Genomic DNA, 17,629 nt, shown 5'->3' with positions numbered 1-17,629 from the left:
TTACATTTAGGGTTAGTGTTGTTATGTGTGAGTTTGATCTTGTCATTATGATGCTAGCTGGTTATTTTGCTCGCTAGTTGATGCAGTTTCTTCCTAGCCTCGATGGTCTTTACAATTTGGCATGTTTTTGCAGTGGCTGGTACCGGTTGTTCCTTTCCGTGTTTAGTGCTTCCTTCAGGAGCTCTTTTAGGGCAGGCCTGGTGGTGACAAAATCTGCCAGCATTTGCTTGTCTGTAAAGTATTTTATTTCTCCTTCACTTATGAAGCTTAGTTTGGCTGGATATGAAATTCTGGGTTGTAATTCTTTTCTTTAAGAATGTTGAATATTGGTCTCCACTCTCTTCTGGCTTGTAGAGTTTCTGCCGAGAGATCAGCTATTAGTCTGATGGGCTTCCCTTTGTGGGTAACCCGACCTTTCTCTCTGGCTGCCCTTAACATTTTTTCCTTCATTTCAACTCTGGTGAATCTGACAATTACGTGTCTTGGAGTTGCTCTTCTCGAGGAGTATCTTTGTGGCATTCTCTGTATTTCCTGAATTTGAATGTTAGCCTCCCTTGCTAGGTTGGGGAAGTTCTCCTGGATAATATCCTGCAGAGTGTTTTCCAACTTGGTTCCATTCTCCCCATCACTTTCAGGTACACCAATCAGACGTAGATTTGGTCTTTTCACATAGTCCCATATTTCTTGGAGGCTTTGTTCTTTTCTTTTTATTCTTTTTTCTCTAAACTTCTCTTCTTGCTTCATTTTATTCATTTCGTCTTCCATCGCTGATACCCTTTCTTCCAGTTGATCGCATCGGCTACTGAGGCTTGTGCATTCGTCACATAGTTCTCGTGCCATGGTTTTCAGCTCCATCAGGTCCTTTAAGGACTTCTCTGCATTGGTTATTCTAGTTAGCCATGCAGCTTCAGAAGAGTGGGCTAGGGGTGAGGAAGCAAAAGCTTTGGATATGGCCATTCTAGACATCTGGTAGTAAAAGGTCAGTGATGATGTCCCCTTCCTTTCTTCCCACAGGGAGTGTTTTTAGATGGCCTCTGGGAAGGGGAAAGTCAGGGGGTCAGACTTGCTCCCTCCCCATTTGAGAAGTCACTTCTTAGCCCATTCCTTTCATCAACTTGAAACTCAGGGTGAAATGTCTATCCAGTGACCTTGGACAGGGTAGCCTTCTCTCTGTTCTGCATCTAGCTGTGGCCCTGCTTCCTCATAACAACGTGTACACTGAACCCTGAGGGAGGCTAAACGATGAAATCTTCAAGTAAGTGTCCTAAAGCTACACGGGGTTCAGGTGTTGGCTTGAGGGTGGGATGGGGTGTGGACAAGTGAGATCAGACATTGTTATTTTGGGACTAGTTAATGTGCTCTTTTGACCAACATGATATGGGGCAAAGCTTCATGGTATAGGTAAGAGGTTGGAAACTTAACTATTTTCAGTACTAGGTAGGTATCTTAAGTGAGTGAAGCAGGCAGTGCAGGCCAGGAGTGAAATGTGAAGTGCAAGCCCCATTTAGAATAGAACAGAGGCTACTCAGCACCAGCTAATTGTTGCCTCATAGGGATGTGGTCCCAGTATCCATAAGGCACAGAAGTAGGAAGGAGAGTCTGGATTATTCTAGGAGCTGAATAAAGAACAGTGTGGCTGGAATGCAGTGAAAGAAGGAGTAGAGATGTGAGTAGGGGTCTTGTAGGCCTTGTCAACACTTTGTGACCCCCTAGTGGGAATGACTGGGTGCTGGCAGAGTGGGAAGAGTATTTTTATTCCCTTTTATTACCTTTCCAGGATAGCCAATCACAGCCATCTTACCTTATTCAAAGTAGTTTAATGGGGCTACCCTTTCCTCAATTCTACAATAAAAATATTAAAGAACAAGCTTACCTCCTGGGCAAAGAAAGTTTGTTTTCTGGTAGGAATTTTATAAGCATTGCATGTTTTCTTCCCTGCTTGCAAAATGCATGATTTATCTTTTGGGAATGGGGCATCTGGGTCTTAATGTATTTAACTTTAGAACAATAGATTAGGTTTTTGTTGATTAAATCCATTTGTTTCCCGCAAGAAAACAAAAATGATTAGTTATATGGTGAGTACTGGGTAGTTTTCAGTTTTGTAAAGGAGATCTGTTCAAGAGTGTCCCATAACAATGATACCATTTACTGATATGAAAAAGCATAGTAGAAGAAAAGGCTTGATAAGAGAAATCAAGAGTTTTGATTTTTTTTTTGACAGAGTCTCACTCTGTTGCCCAGGCTGGAGTGCAGTGGCATGATCTTGGCTCACTGCAACCTCCGCCTCCCGGTTTCGAGTGATTCTCCTGCCTCAGCCTCCTGAGTACCTGGGATTACAGGCACCCACCATCACACCCGGCTAATTTTTGTATTTTTAGTAGAGACAGGGTTTCACCATGTTGGCCAGACTGGTCTCGAACTCCTGACCTCAAGTGATCCACCTGCCTCGGCCTCCCAAAGTGCTGGGATTACAGGCATGAGCCACCGCATCTGCCCAAGAGTTTTGATTTTTTAAAAAACTTTGATATATCTACCAGATATGCAAATGGCGATGCCAAGTAGGCAGTTAATGAGGTAAGCCAGGAGGTCAGGACTAAAGATGTGTTTGGGAACCATTAGCTTATAAAGGCTATTAAGGCAATAGGAATGGCTGACATCAGATAAGAAGAGTACTTAGTTGGAGAAGTGAATGGGACCCACATGTGAGCCTTAGCTTCAGTCTTTACTGGTCCTGTGGAGGAGGCAGTGGCTCTGCAAAGAGCCTGAGAAGCAGCTAGGAAGGAAGGAGTAAAACCTGGGGAATGTAGTGTCACAGAAGCCAAGAGAAGAGAGTGTGGTATTTATGATAAAAAGGGAGAAGGTTGAAGAGATTGAAAGAAATATAACAATCAGGAATTCTATGTTTTAGTAGCTGGTCTATAATGACATGTGAGCTTAGCTTTCTTATGAGTTCTTTTCTTACTCACCTCTTAGATATCCATAGATACGCCCTTAGTTTTTGTTTTGTTTGTGATCCTCCCCAGCGCAGTCCAGATTCAGGGTAGATTCTGGTAGATTTCCTGCTCTAGATGGATTAGTTGTGCCTTCCATGACATATCCCCTAATTTTCTTGCTGGTTTTGGGCACCCTAGATGTTGCAAATATTTTTCTATCTGCACTGACTTTACAGATTATTCCTTTTCCCTCTCTGAAGAACCTTGGAATTCTTCAAAGTTTCCACACACACAAAAAAGCTTAATATATATATATATATTTGGGTCCCCTTGAAAGGAAAACACTCTCTTACCTGCCCAGTGAGATTTCCTGAGCTTCAGGTCATCTTGCACGAACATGGCAGTAACCCTCTTTTTACTCTTTTCTTTGAAGTCTCCATGAACCCAGAACCTATTCCTTGGAAACTCTTCCTTCTTCTTGATTAAGCTTCCCTATCTTGTCCTACTCCACTGACTAATACTGTAATTGATGGCTGGTATTTGAGATTAATTAACTTTGATGAGCTTTGTTTTTTTCTATTCTTTTCAGCCATTATTTCAGTTTTTCCCCATTCCAACTCTCCAAACCCCTTCCCTTTGAATCTTGTGGTCTTGAGAGCTGATCTCTGTCACATGTCTTGTTGTGCTGAAGGTTTGTGAGATGATTCTGTGTAATTCAGTAATAATTAATTTTTACTATTATTAATTTATACTAATTATATCAGTAATTATACCAACAATGCTGACTGACATTTATTGAGCTCCTTTATGTGGCTGAGAGCTATGCTAAGGACTCCAGGTGTATTGTCTTATTTCATTTTCACAAAACCCCATTACATATTCATTTATTTATTAAAACATTTTTTCGAACACTTGCTATATGCTAGATACTGTGTTAGGTGCTAGGGTTACGGTGATAAACAAAACAGTTATTGTCTCTGTTTCTGAAGAGCTTAGGGTATAGTGGGAGAAATAGATGTTAAAAAAGTAAAAATAAATATTTAATGATATGATAAATGACATAGAAGGTGTAACAGAATAGTAAGATCTATTTCATTTTATTTTATTTATTTATTTTTTGAGACAGAGTCTCACTCTGTCACCCAGACTGGAATACATTGGCATGATTTTGGCTCACTGGAACCTCCACCTCCTGGGTTCAAGCGATTCTCCTGCCTCAGTCTCTCAAGTAGCTGGGATTTTAGGGGTGCACCACCAAGCCTGGCTAATTTTTTTGTATTTTTAGTAAAGACGGGGTTTCATCAAGTTGGCCAGGCTGGTCTTGAACTCCTGACCTCATGTGATCTCCCCCCTTGGCCTCCCAAAGTACTGGGATTACAGGTGTGAGCCGCCATGCCCAGCCTAGAAGATTCATTTTAGATAGAGTGGTCTGGGAAGGTTTCTCTTAGGAGGTGACATATTTAAAATTAAACCTAAAGAACAGGAGGACCCCAGCAGGCAGAGGAAGGGCCTGCAGGAAGATGTAAATAATTAACATAAAGAACTTTTCCTTTAATAGAGGAGCTGAAAGAAGATCAGGGAGGCTACATAGAGAGTGTCAGAAGGGTAATGCTAGCTGAGGCTGGAGGTGAGCCAGACCATCCAGGGCCATGGAAACTGGATTTCTTTCTGAGTGCATTGGGAAACCTGCAGGGTTTCAAGCAGGAAACGGAAGGATCCAATTTATATTAAAAATATTACTCTGGCCGTCTTGTGGAGAGTGGGTTGGAGAGGGACAAGAACAAAAGTGAGGAGAACTGTTCTGATCTTAAGGTAGGATTCCGGTTAGAGGTGGTGATGGTTGGATACAGGATGGTGGTCAAGGAGTTGGAGGAGAAGCGGAAGGTCCAAGAAATATTTCTGAGGTAGAGTCCAAAGGGCCTGGTGACAACGACACTGGAGTCAGGGATGACTTAGATTCTCGGCTCAAACAATGGAGCTGATGTAATACCATCCTCTTCCTTTTTCAGTCTGGGAGACTAAGGCTCCAAAAGGTTAGGCAGTATGTCCCAGGAGATGTGTCTAATAAACATTGTACAAGTTGAGCATCCCAAATCCAAAAATCCAATACCCAAAATGCTCCAAAATCTGAGATTTTGAGCACTGCATCGACATGAATGAAACTCAAGGGAAATGCTTATTGGAGCATTTTGAATTTTGGATGTTTGGATTTGGATACTCAACCACTAAATATAATGCAAATATTCCAAAATCTGAAAAAAATTGAAATCTGAAACATTTCTAATCCCGAGCATTTCAGACAAGGGATGCTCAACTTGTATCAGGATGGGCCCATCCAACTCCAGAGACTACACATGTAACCAACACACTGTATTATTTCTCAATAAGTCAATCCTGCTGCTCTCTAAAAGGAAACAAGTGGTTGTCTTCTGGATTATAAACTCTCTGTCAACCATAATTCCATTTGCTTAGTTATCAAAGAGAGAGTCAATGTGCTGGTGTGTTATCTTTAGCATGTTTTGGCCTGAAGTGGATTGGAAAATATTATTTGAACCACATGCTGGAAATGATGCTATCCTTAGGTGTTTGACTCAGGTAGGCAGGTTTAAATCCGAAGGACTGGAGGTGATCATCCTATCCTAGATATTCAAATTCTGTTGCCAGGAACAACAGGAACCAAGCTTCCTGTTCTTTGTTCTGTCTCGTGGGATCAGAAGACGTGTCATTCCTGAATTCCTCTGAGGCCTTTCAGCAACTTACACGACATTGTCAAGGGCAGTTGCCCTGGAAAAAGTGGGTTTACTCTGTGGGAAAAAGAGGAAGATGAGGTAGGTTAATTGGAACTGGAACCTCAGCCCACTCCTCATAACTACAGAGAGAGGACTGGAGACTACAGAGAGGCAGATAATAGAGATATTGATAGCATAGGGCAGGATTAAATTTAAAAACATGTAATTTGAAAACTCAGTTATGCATGGTGATCCTAATACAAAATAACTTCTTGATTATGTTTTGGTGATGTCCTGAGACTTTCCGCATGCTGCTGGTGTTTGTGCATCTGTAAAATGACCGTTTTATTTTTACTTTATTTGAAAAATCATAGGTCTGTGGAGAGAGGTAAGAATATAAAAACGTGGAGCAATCGTGGGCTTACCTCTTTGGAATGATTAATTGTGGAGTAAATTGTGATAGTATCATTTTCTGTAGGTGTCCAGATTTCTGTTTCCTGTAAAAAGAATCATACCAATTTGGCTTACACAGAGACAAAGAGATTAATGCATAGATATATTCTTAGGAAAGACTGTGTGACAAAAAAGAGAATATGTCAAAGTTCTTCCAGAGGAAGGCCGGGGAATGTTCAGTGGAAGACCAAGCACGACTAGCTATCAAACTTGTGAGGATTTAGTGGCATTTCCTGAGCCCCAAACAGAACAGCAACACTGCAGCAAACCAATGGGCTCAAGAGCCAGAGAAAGGCAGCCTTGCTGTATGAAGGGAAGGAAGTATTCTTGTCCTTTGTCCAGCTCTACTTTCCTTCCTCCATTTTTAAGAAAAAACTTATATACCAGATAGTTATATTATATGTTTTGTCTCAAATTTTTACTAACTATGACTGAAACTACCCATTTTGCCTGCTCCATCTTTTGCTATAATTCTAACTGCCTTGTCATCCTGTCATTGGGGTCTTCTCAAGCATGGGGAATTGGTAGAATAGGAACACTTGGCCTTAAGAATGGCTCTGCCTGGAATGCACATTACAGAAATAATAGCAGAAGTCCCTGCGGCCCTCAAAGAACCTACTCAAAGATTTTGACACTTTAAATTAATGAAGAAGTATTTAGAGAATTATCAAGATCTCTACTGGGCACAGTGGCTCATGCCTGTAATCCCGACACTTTGGGAGGACGAGGCAGGTGGATCACTTGAGTGCAGAAGTTTGAGACCAGCCTGGGCAACATGGTGAAACCCCGTCTCTACAAAAAGTAGAAAAATTATCCTGATGTGGTGGTGCTCGCCTGTAGTCGCAGCTACTTGGGAGGCCGAGGTAAAAGGATCACCTGAGCCTGAGGAGGTTGAGGCTGCAGTAAGCTGTGATCGTGCTACTGCACTCCACCCTTGGTGACAGAGTGACACTCTGTCTCAAAAAAAAAAAAAACCAAAAACCAAAAAACAAACAAACAAAAAAAAACAAAAAGACCTCAAACTCTCCAAAGCACATTTTTTTTTTGCTTTTTGCTAAAGAGAAAGCTAACAAATTTGTGGGAAATTAGTTTTTTGATTTGTCAGAGTGTGAGTTGACTTGTTTTCAGGAGGAATTTGCAAAGGCAATAGAAATGTCTGAGCAAGTGAGAGTACCCCTTCTTGCTTCCTGTCATCAAGGAGCATACTTTGCAAATATAGGTGAAGGGAATCCAAGATTTCTAGCTAGATCATTGCTTACATCATTTGGAAAATGCTAAGCTTTCCTGGCTTATTTTTCCGAAAACTGGCCTCTCAAAATGTATGGTATTATTTAGAGATGTGCCACCTGCAGGTCCTTTATTTAGGGGTGGTGGGGAGTTGCTGATGCATGACAGATGAGTTGCTGATGCTTGACCAAGGCCATCCTGTTATGCTGCTAGATGAGAGGGGAGGGGTGAACCATTGCTCATGGTTTAGTGGCCTCTACTGTGCCCCCTTCCCCTCTTGAGAGACTACTTCTGAGCTCCCCTAAGACCCCTACATGCAGAGTGAGAAGTCAGCCACCTGCTATGGAACTACGTCCATAGGAAACTTTCAAACTTAGTGGAACTCTGACCCATTCAGCAAGTATTTACTGATCGTTATGCTAGGATATAGGGCAAGAGAGAGGAAGACATAATTTGTACTTTCGTTCAGCTTGTAATTAAGCTGAAGGGACAAGACTTACTGATGCATCAAGCAGTTGGAGAACCGTGTAAGGCAGGGTATGAATAAACATTCCCTTAAGGGTGAGAAAGGCAGACACCAGAGTGGTCTAGCACATAACTTTGCAGCTCCTGTCGCTGTGGCTGTCTTCTCCTCCCCATCAGTGAGATGGTTATGGTGACAAGTTTGTGAACAATGGCTGTAAAACTGACAACAATGGCGTATAAAGCTGAAAGGACTCACCCTGTTTGAATGAGTGACTGAAGCATACACAGTGTTGTTCGTTGGAGACACTGAAACATACTCTAGGTTCCCTGCGGACTCTGCTGTTAACATAGGAAGGCACAGTCAATGGCACAAGGACTCTGGGACTTCTCTCCCAGGACTTCGCCCTCCCCAGAGCACACCGTGTCCCCAGATAGGCAGGTGTTTGAAGCATCTCCTTTCCTGAGGGATCATTCATTCTTGACAGTCTTTGGAGCTCTGGGTGAACCTTCTCAGTCATGTGGTCTATTTCTGACCACATCTCTTGGGGTAGGAGGTGGTGTTGAGGTCCCCTAAAGCTTCAGAGTCTCCCTCAGGCTTCACATGTGGGTCAGGAAGCTCCTGGGACCAAATAGCCCTGCCTATGGAAGGGCTAAAGACACCTCGTTGGCAAACATAATGGAGCCAGTTATTTCACATAAGGGATATTATTAAGCTTTTCAGAGGTCCCTATAGTGGATTTGATTATTTTGGAGATGAGGAACTGGAGGCTCAGAAAACTTAACTGGCTTGTGCAAAGCCATACAGATAGTGATGAAACAGGAACTCAAATGCATGTCTTCTGACTTCAAACCTTATGCCTTTTCTTCTGCAAGTGATGTCATGCATCACTCATGCATGAAATGAGACCCAAAGCCAATCTGAGTCCAGAGCCTGTGTTTGTGTTTCTATATCATGTTTTCTCTTTCCACTGTGTCTATCCATTGCCCAGACCCTGGCTGAACAGTAATGATGCAGTCAGAGAGTTTGGTTTTGTGCCTTAGATGCTCTAATCCTGCCTGTGCCCTGGACTTGCTGGGTGACAAGGGATGATCCCTTTCACTGGGACTTAGTTTCTCCATCAGCAGGGTGGTGAATGAACCTGATATCACCAAGAGAAACTGTGTGAGTGACTGGTTCACATGCCTATGCCTATGAACCATGTAGGACCCATGATTACAGATCATCTCCTCTCACACCATGTGGTCTGAGTAATGACATTCTGACTCCTTCCTCTGTCATTATCCAGCCCTCTGCCATCCCCCTCTCTCTTCCATTTGGCTCTTCCCATCTGCTTTATGATGGAGAGTTAAGAGTCTGAATGCTCACCGGGGCCCTGTGTTCGCTGAGTAGACAAAGATAGGGAATCTGAAAAATAAAACCAGAAAATTGAAATGTGTGACAGCAGGGGGAGAGGCATTTCACCCCTAACCCCATGAGTGTTGGGATGTGGTGGGAGGGGACCCAAAAGGAAGGGCAAGCAGCCCTGAGACAGGGTCCCACTTTTCCCAGTAGGACATTTCTCTCAGGATATTAGCAGGTGCAAGATCACACCCAGGGATTATCTCAGTGGATTAGCTGAGCCAGGGTTTGCAGCCTCCCTCCCTCCTCCTGTCTTCCACAAGAGATCCTTGGGAATCAGAGGCGCCAAACTCTCAATCCCTGGAACCTTGGAGAAGAGACAAGTAGGAAGAAAGGAAACCTGCCTCTTCTTTTCCTCAAAAAAAGGAACAGCAGTATGATGAAACCGAAGACTATGCATATCCCAGAAACCGTAAACAGAATCATTTTGGTATCTGTATATTGAATTTTAACATCTGAAAAGAGAAAAAAGAAATGACATTTGAGACACATCAAGTGAAGCCCACTGTTCTTGGAGCCTCCGTGGAGCCTCTTCTAGGCCATCTTTGGGGACTAGGTAGGTTTGTCTATACCCGGAGGCTCTGGGGTGGGAGTCCTATGTGGCAGGCAGGGGAGGGTGGGGCCCAGTGGAGTTGGGGGGAGAAAGCAATCCTACATTCCCAGGCCTTTGATTTTTGGGTTCTGAGTAGGTTGGAGGAGGGGTTGGGGAATGGAGAGGAAGGAAGGAGAGTCCTCTGGGAGTACTGAGAGATGCAGAGCTCCAGAGGGCATCTGTCCCCTCCCAGCAGCATTTTCTGCCTCCCACTGGGCCACTGTATTGGAAATTATGTAGGATGTGAGGATGCGTTAAACCCCATAGCTGCTCAAGGCTTTCAGACCTGAGGCAGGCTGTTACCTCCGCAAAGCTTCTGGGCAGAGACAGAGAAGGATAAATTACTGACAGCATTCTCTGCTATGCAGGTGTAGTCCTGTTCACTGGAAATCCTGGGGTCCCAGGAGACAGTGAGGTTTGGCTGACTTGAAAGTGTGTTTCCCAACGCCTCCCATCTGAATGAGACATTGTCATCTGCATCCTCCACAGAGCAAGTCAGATGGAGCTCACAGGTCCTATTCTGAAATAGCTGACTGTGATTGGTAACTTGTATGTTCCTCAGTTGTCCTGTTTGCAGAAAAAAAAAAGATCCAGATTAAGGACAAATGTCTTGGCTCAGCCCCCTGTGAAAAATATCCTTCACCTCAATGTTTTGTATTTCACCTTTGCTGTGTGTTATGGTCTGTAGACTCTGTAAATGACTCTGCTTATATTACCTAATTGATGGTAGCAAGGTCTGGGATGACCAAATGATGCGGGACATCAGTATGGGGCAGGATAGTCAGCAGAAGAAGTGGGAAGGGAGAGACTGAGGTTTCCATCAACTAGTTGGGTAGTTTTGGGGTGGTCATTTTATATTTCTGGTCTCCAGTTTATCCCTGGGGTCCCTTCTAGTCCTTGCACTCTGCCCCTGTGTAAAGACAATTTGGAGACCAAGCCAAGAACTCTGAGGGCAACTCAGTGATGTCAGAAGCCAAGAGACCAGGTGGAAGAGTCCTGTTTCCTCTGCTATCAGAATTACCTAATTGGGGTGGAAGATGGAAGCATCACTTCCTTGGGGAATTTGAATCTATGGGGATCCTGGTTCCTACTGTATCTAAAGCTGGCTCCAATAGTGAGAAAGAGACTCAGATGTAGAAGGTCAGCAAGACAGAAAGGAAAATGCTGAGAACCAAAGAAGTGGGGAAGGAAGAAGTGAAGAAGTTGAGAGAGCAAGCAAGCAATTCTGGGGAGCAAAGAAGTGCGGCGTATCTAGGCATGTGAGATGACATGTGATGCAGATATTTCTGAGAGCAAAGACCAGGAAATATTGCCTAGTAAGATGTAACTGTGAACCAATGGGAACATGGGAGCAAGACAGAAAAGGCCACTGACTTAGCCTTGGCCTGAGGTTTGAAGTAAAGATGACCCAACCAGGAAGAGAATGACTCCAATTCTCTGATTAGAAGAGACTGAGTAGTACTTTAAGCTTAGTTGAGTAGGGGTTGTGGAGTATCTGTACTGAAATCTTGCCAGAACAGAGTATTCATGTATGGGAAAAGTGTTGGAATTGGAGTCAAGACCTGAATTTTGTAATTTACTGGCTACATGACCACGGACAAATTATTGCTATATCCAAGCCTCAGTTTCCTTATCTGTAAGACCAGCTAATAATACCCACTTCTCAGGTAATTTTGAGGAATAAATGAGACAGTGCCTAGTACAGGGATGGCAAATATTTGGCATGAAATTCACATCTCCCTCATCCAGTGTTGATGGCTGAACTGAAAAAAAAAATCCATCTTGTTACCTTTTTCCACTTAATGAATATGTAAGGACATTTCCACAGGTATGTAAGTGTGTAAGTATATCTCAAACTTGGTATAGTCTAAAGGACTTCTGTTTTTCTCTCCCAAACATTCTCAACCTGCAGTTTTCCCCATCTGACTTGTTGACAACTGCATCCTTCCTATCACTGAGGCCAAAACCCCTGGAGTTATCGCTGATTCATATCTTCATCTCATACTCCCACATCAGGAAATCCTGGTGGCTTTACCTTCAACATATGTCCAAAATGCAACCACTTCTCACCATCTCCACTGCTACCACCCTGATCCAAGCTAGCATCAACTCTTGTTTGGACTATTGCAATGGTCTCCTAATTGGCCCATTGGCTTCTACCCTTCCCCCTTGAACTCTATTCTCAACAGAGCAGCCAAAGGAATCCTTTAGACAAGTAAGTCAAATCATATTACTTGTTTGCAAAACCTTCTGATGGCTTTCAGAGTCACTGAGAGTAGATGCCAAAGTCTTTGTGATGGCTCTCAGTCCTTTTGCGATGTGGTCCCTGTTTCCTTTCTGGCCTCATTTTCTATTACCTCCCCCTTACTCTGCTCCTGGACGTTTGGCCTCCTCGGTGTTTCTTGAGTAGTCTAGGCACAGGGGATCTTGCTATCAATGCTGGATGGCGTGTCTTCCAGTTATCTGCATGGCACACTTCCTCACTTCCAACAGGTCTTGGCTCAGATGTCATCTTTTCAATGAAGCCTGTTCTGATCACTCCTTTTAAAATTGTCCCCTGCTCCCTGGCACTCTTGATGCTTCTTATGCTGTTCTAATCTCTCCTTTGTTTATACCATTCAGGGCTTTCTTACATGCTGTATCACTTGTTTATATGTTATGTGAATTGCTTGTTACCTTCCTCTACTTCCCTTCCAGAATGTCTGCTCCATGAGGACAGTGATCTTTGTCTGTTTTGCTCACTGATGTATTCCAGGTGCCTATAACAGTGCCTTGGATGTTATCCATGTCTAACAAATATTGTCGACTCAATTAATAAACCTATCATGGCTTCAAGATTTTCTTAACACTGAACTCTAGGCAGTTGTATTAGTTTGTTTTCACACTACCATAAAGATACTACTCAAGACTGGGTACTTTATAAACAAAAGAGGTTTAATTGACTCACAGTTGTACATGGCTAGGGAGGCCTCAGGAAACTTACAATCATGATGGAAGGGCAAGGGGAAGCAGTCACGTTTTGCATGGCAGCAGGAGAGAGAGAGAAAGGGCAAGGAAGTGCCACACTTAATACCATCAGCTTTCATGAGAGCTCACTATCATGGGAACAGCATGGGGGAAACCTCCCACATGATCAAATCACCACCCACCAGGTCCCTCCCTTGACATGTAGGGATTACAATTCGAGATGAGATTTGGGTGGGGACACAGAGCCAAACCAGGTTAGCAGTCACTCCCAATTAATTGGTATTGGCCCATAAAATCAAATCTTTGCCATTCATATCCTAGCACATACCAAGAGATTGATCAATGTTAAAAATCAAACCTATATAACTTAAACCTTGAAGTTCCTTTGCACTATTGTAAAACTACCTGGTGTAGCTTACACAGTTCTCTGTGTATGTGACTTTGAAGGAGATGGCACTCTAAAAAGCCCTGAAAGAGATCAGCATTGAGCCTCAAGAGGGTGGCTGTAACAAGATAAGTCATACCTGGTCTTCTCAACAATGTTAGAGGAACATTATCTCAGCAAATGTGATGAAGCCTGGTACCCATTTCAGGCTTTCCATTGGATGAGTCTCTCTTCTCTCCAGTGTCCTACACTGCCTTGATAATTACTGGTCACCCAGGGTGATTCTGCCTGTAGTGGGTTGAATAATGACCTCAGAAAAGATCTGTCTGTGTCCTAATTCCCAGAATCTGAATATTACCTTATTGGAAAAAAGGGTCTTTGCAGATGGAATTAAGTTATATGACATTATCCAGTATTATCTGGATAGTCCCCAAACCCAATGACAAATGTTCCCATAAGAGAAAAGAAAAGGATGTTTGAGACAGACAGAAAAGAAGGAGACAACCTGACTATGGAGGTAGAGATTGGTGTGACGTAGCCACAAGCCAGAGAAAACCAAGGAGTGTTGGCAGCAACCAGAAGCTGGGAAAGGCAAAGAGCAGATTGCCCACTACAGCCTCCAGAGGGAGCACAGCCTTGCCCACACTGTGATTTTGGACTTCTGGCCTCCAGAACTGTGAGAGAATATGAATTTCTGTTACGCCACCTACTTTATGGTATTTCTATTTCAGCAACCTCAGGAAAGTAATACATTGCCCCAGGGTGATTTTTCCTTTTTAGTTAGAATCGCTTGTATAGAAGTTTTCCAGACATCACCTCTTTCCCATTACATTTACCTGTTTTGTGTTCTATTCTTCAAGGACAAGATTTTGACTAATCTAACACAATAAACCTGCCAGATATTCAGGGGATACTAAAAGTTAACATGTAATCTGTCTGTGGAGACATTTTATTTTAACAGTGCTTTTTTGAGTACCATGTCTTAACCCAAAGGACTCTGAGTGAATTTTAGACACTACAGGCCCTCAAGTGGATAAAAATCACAGAATTTCCATGGCCTTTAATGTTTTCTGGTCTTATTGCCAATTTAATGCTTGAATCTCCTGCTAAGTGATTATTCTAAAGCCATTAGTGGCATCTCTGAATATCACTGATTGCTAGAGAGGTATTTTTCTGATATTGACTCATAAGAAATCTCATTATAGTTTTCATAATTTTATGTTGATAACATTTTCATTCTTTTTAATCTTGGGAAGGCAGATTGTTGACTGGTGATTAATATGAGCCATTGGGGGAAAATATTGTTAAAAATTAAATAACCTTGACAGAAAGGATGTTTCTCATTATCAGCCTATCTTTGCAGATAACTTTCTAGGTAGACCACTGTTCTGTACACTGACCACTCTACTGGGTCAGACTAGCCTTTGTGAAAAGGGAGGTGTCGTGGCAGGTAGTTATGTGGGAAGTGCTACCATTACTATCTCTGTGACTTGTAGGCAAATCACTGTGACTGAGGCTGTGCCTCAAGGGTATAAGGTCTGTACCTACCTCATGGAGTCTTTGTGAGAATTACATGGCAAATACATGTAGTGCACAGGGCAACACCATCATAAATATTTGATTTCCATTACTTCTGCTACATTTCTGGTTGAAGAAGACCATTTTATTGGAGTGAAGTAATTCTGGGCTGGGACACAAGACTTAGGCTCTGTCTTCAGCTCTGTCATTAACTGGCTTTGCAGTGTCATTGTGTTGACACTGACTCAATGACTCCAAATGCCATATTCTTTACCACTAGGCGACAGTGCACATTTGAAGTCACATAGGATTGAAATACTTGTATATTTTTCAGTCCATATGGAATTAAACCCCATATTTTGACTTACTTAATATCCTCAGAGTGTAACTGGACAGCTTTGCAGAGGTCTTTGTGGATATCTGGGCACTGTAAGAGCCTGTGTCTTCCATCTCCAGGTTGCTGAGTTGCAGGGAGTAGGACTGGGTGAACTTCAGTCGCTTTCCCTGTTTTGGATTAGTCACGTGGATTTCTGGACTTTTGGTTTCATGGGGTACTATGAAGGCAAGAGATGTTCCATTGCAAAGCCAAGTGATGGAGTCGACCTTCTCTCCTGCAGGAAACTCCAGGGGAAGAGTTACTGACTCCCCCAGAATCCCGTTCACCATCAATGGGGTTGAGCTGCTTTGTGAAACTACATTCCCTGTAAACACAGAAGGAAAGGTTTTAAAAATGTTCCTGACCATCTCCCTGCCAAGTCCTGCACCCTTTCACCTAACTCTGCCAGTCTGTTAGAGCTCTCTGATACCAAAACTCAGAGATATGACAGAGTAGGAAAGGGTAAGGAGATGTTTCTAAATGAATAATCACAGTCCCAGAGCATCACCTCCAGCAAAATGTCAGCCACTATTGGTTAGTAGGCAGCTAGTCTAGATGAAACCGGCCCAGTCCATGCTGGGTCCTACACTGGCTGGTCACTCCTAGGTCATAACTATACTTTGTGATCCTAGCCTCTGAAGTCCTTGGACATTAGGTTGAGGGGGACAGGAAACTATAGACTCCAAAAACTGCAAGTCTTTGCTAATAAAGCATAATTAAAGCCTGATATTTACTGATTACTTACTGTGTGTCCAACATAGTAGGCTTGTGCAACTTAGAAGGCTGGTAACAGGGACTAATATCAGGGATTTATAGGATAGTCAGTTCTTCTTATATATTATTTCATTGACGCTGACTACAGTCTGTGAGGCAGGCAGCATGGATATTATTACTTCCATTTATAGATAAAGGAACTGAGCTACAGAAAAGTTAACTAATTTTCCCAGGGTTGCACAGCTAAAGAATAGCAGAGTCAGGATTCAAACCCAGGTCTTCTGACTCCAGTGACTTTGTGCTCTCTTCATGATACCAGAAGATTTTTTTTTATTCTCTCAGAAAGATTATAGTGTAGTTATTGAGGAGACAAAATGGATACATATAGAAATAATAAATATAATTTCAAAGTAACACATGATGGCCACATTCTTGTGAACTTATTCAGAACTATCAATGTTTAAGTGGTGAAATGGTCACAATGATTCTTAAAGAAGATGCTTCCTTAGCATCCTTTCCCAAATTCTTAGCAATTATTACACTATTTTGTAGTTTTGTTCACCTGTTTGTCTAACTGACCACGCCTTAATTAGCCTTGCATGTCAGTACTCATCACCATGTCTGACACATAGTAGAGTCTGTGGAAATGTTCTAGTGGGTCAATGAATGAATAACTATAACCATTACCTCAACCTTCTCAGGATCTCTTGCTTCTTTTTCTTAAAAATTTCAACTTTTATTTTAGATATGGGGGTACATGTGCAGGTTTGTTACATGGGTATATCACACCCAGATAGTGGGCATAATAACTAATAGGTAGTTATTCAACCCATTACCTGTTCCCTTCCTTCCCCCTCTAGTAGTCCACAGCGTCTATTAATCCCATATTTATGTCCATATGTGCTCAGTGTTTAGCTCCCACTTATAAGTGAGAGCATGTAGTATTTGGTTTTCTGTTCCTGTGTTGGTTTGCTAGGATTATGGCCTCCAGCTCCACCCGTGTTACTGCAAAAGACATGATTTAATTCTTTTTTATGGCTGGTTAGTATTCCATGGTGTATATATACCAAATTTTCTTTATCCAATCCATCATTGATTGGAACCTAGGTTGATTCTGTGTCTTTGCTATTACGAATAGCATAGTATGAACATACAAGTGCATGTGTCTTTTTGGTATAATGATCTATTTTCCTTTGGCTATATACCCAGTAATGGGATTGCTGGGTTGAATGGTAGCTGTGTTTTAAGTTCTTTGAAAAATCTCCAAACTGCTTTCCACAGTGAAAATTTATATTTCCCAATAACAGTGTATAACTGTTTCCTTTTCTCTGCAACCTCACCAAGTGGGACCTAGCACCTGTTTTTTTTTATTTTTTGACTTTTAATAATGCCATTCTGAAAGAATGAAGGGTCCAGTTTCAATCTTCTGCATATGGCTATACAAAAACACAAAAAAGTGTATTAGTGTATTCTGAATTTTCTGTTCTCTTCCAGCTGTCATTCTGACAGAATGGCTATTATTACAAAGTCAAAAAAGTGTTATTTGTCCATTTTCACACTGCTGATAAAGACATACTCAAGACTAGTAATTTATAAAGGAAAGATGTTTAATTGACTCACAGTTCCACATGGCTGGGGAGGCCATGGCACTCACAAGCATGGTGGAAGGTGAAGGAGGAGCAAAGTCACATCTTACATGGTGGCAGGCAAAGAGAACATGTGCAGGGGAACTCCCCTTTATAAAACCATCAGAACTCATGAGACTTATTCACTATCATGAGAATAGCACGGGAAAGACCTACCCCCAGATTCAATTACCTCCTACCGGGTCCCTCCCATGACATGTGGGAATAATGGGAGCTCTACAGTTC

General features: G+C 42.4%; 1 protein-coding gene across 2 annotated transcripts in view; it reads right to left on the bottom strand.

The window, feature by feature from the left end:
• Positions 1 to 4,019: 4,019 nt before the first annotated feature.
• SLAMF6 (SLAM family member 6) overlaps positions 4,020 to 17,629 on the bottom strand; it is a 37,721-nt gene continuing 24,111 nt past the window's right edge. Inside the window, exons 2-8 of one of the 2 annotated variants that reach the window (XM_019025327.4) lie at positions 15,037 to 15,369; positions 10,102 to 10,365; positions 9,551 to 9,661; positions 9,174 to 9,212; positions 8,064 to 8,146; positions 6,088 to 6,159; positions 4,020 to 5,737 (exon numbers count right to left, since the gene is read on the bottom strand). In XM_019025327.4, the coding sequence (XP_018880872.2) occupies positions 5,690 to 5,737; positions 6,088 to 6,159; positions 8,064 to 8,146; positions 9,174 to 9,212; positions 9,551 to 9,661; positions 10,102 to 10,365; positions 15,037 to 15,369 (950 nt within the window). In that variant the 3' untranslated portion in view covers positions 4,020 to 5,689. The remainder of the gene's footprint in view (positions 5,738 to 6,087; positions 6,160 to 8,063; positions 8,147 to 9,173; positions 9,213 to 9,550; positions 9,662 to 10,101; positions 10,366 to 15,036; positions 15,370 to 17,629) is intronic. The other variant, XM_019025332.4, reaches the window with a different exon arrangement.

This window comes from Gorilla gorilla, chromosome 1, assembly GCF_029281585.2.
Source record: "Gorilla gorilla gorilla isolate KB3781 chromosome 1, NHGRI_mGorGor1-v2.1_pri, whole genome shotgun sequence".
Lineage (NCBI taxonomy): Eukaryota > Metazoa > Chordata > Mammalia > Primates > Hominidae > Gorilla > Gorilla gorilla.
The sequence above is the reverse complement of the archived record's forward strand: the minus strand, read 5'-3'. Positions and strand labels throughout refer to the sequence as shown.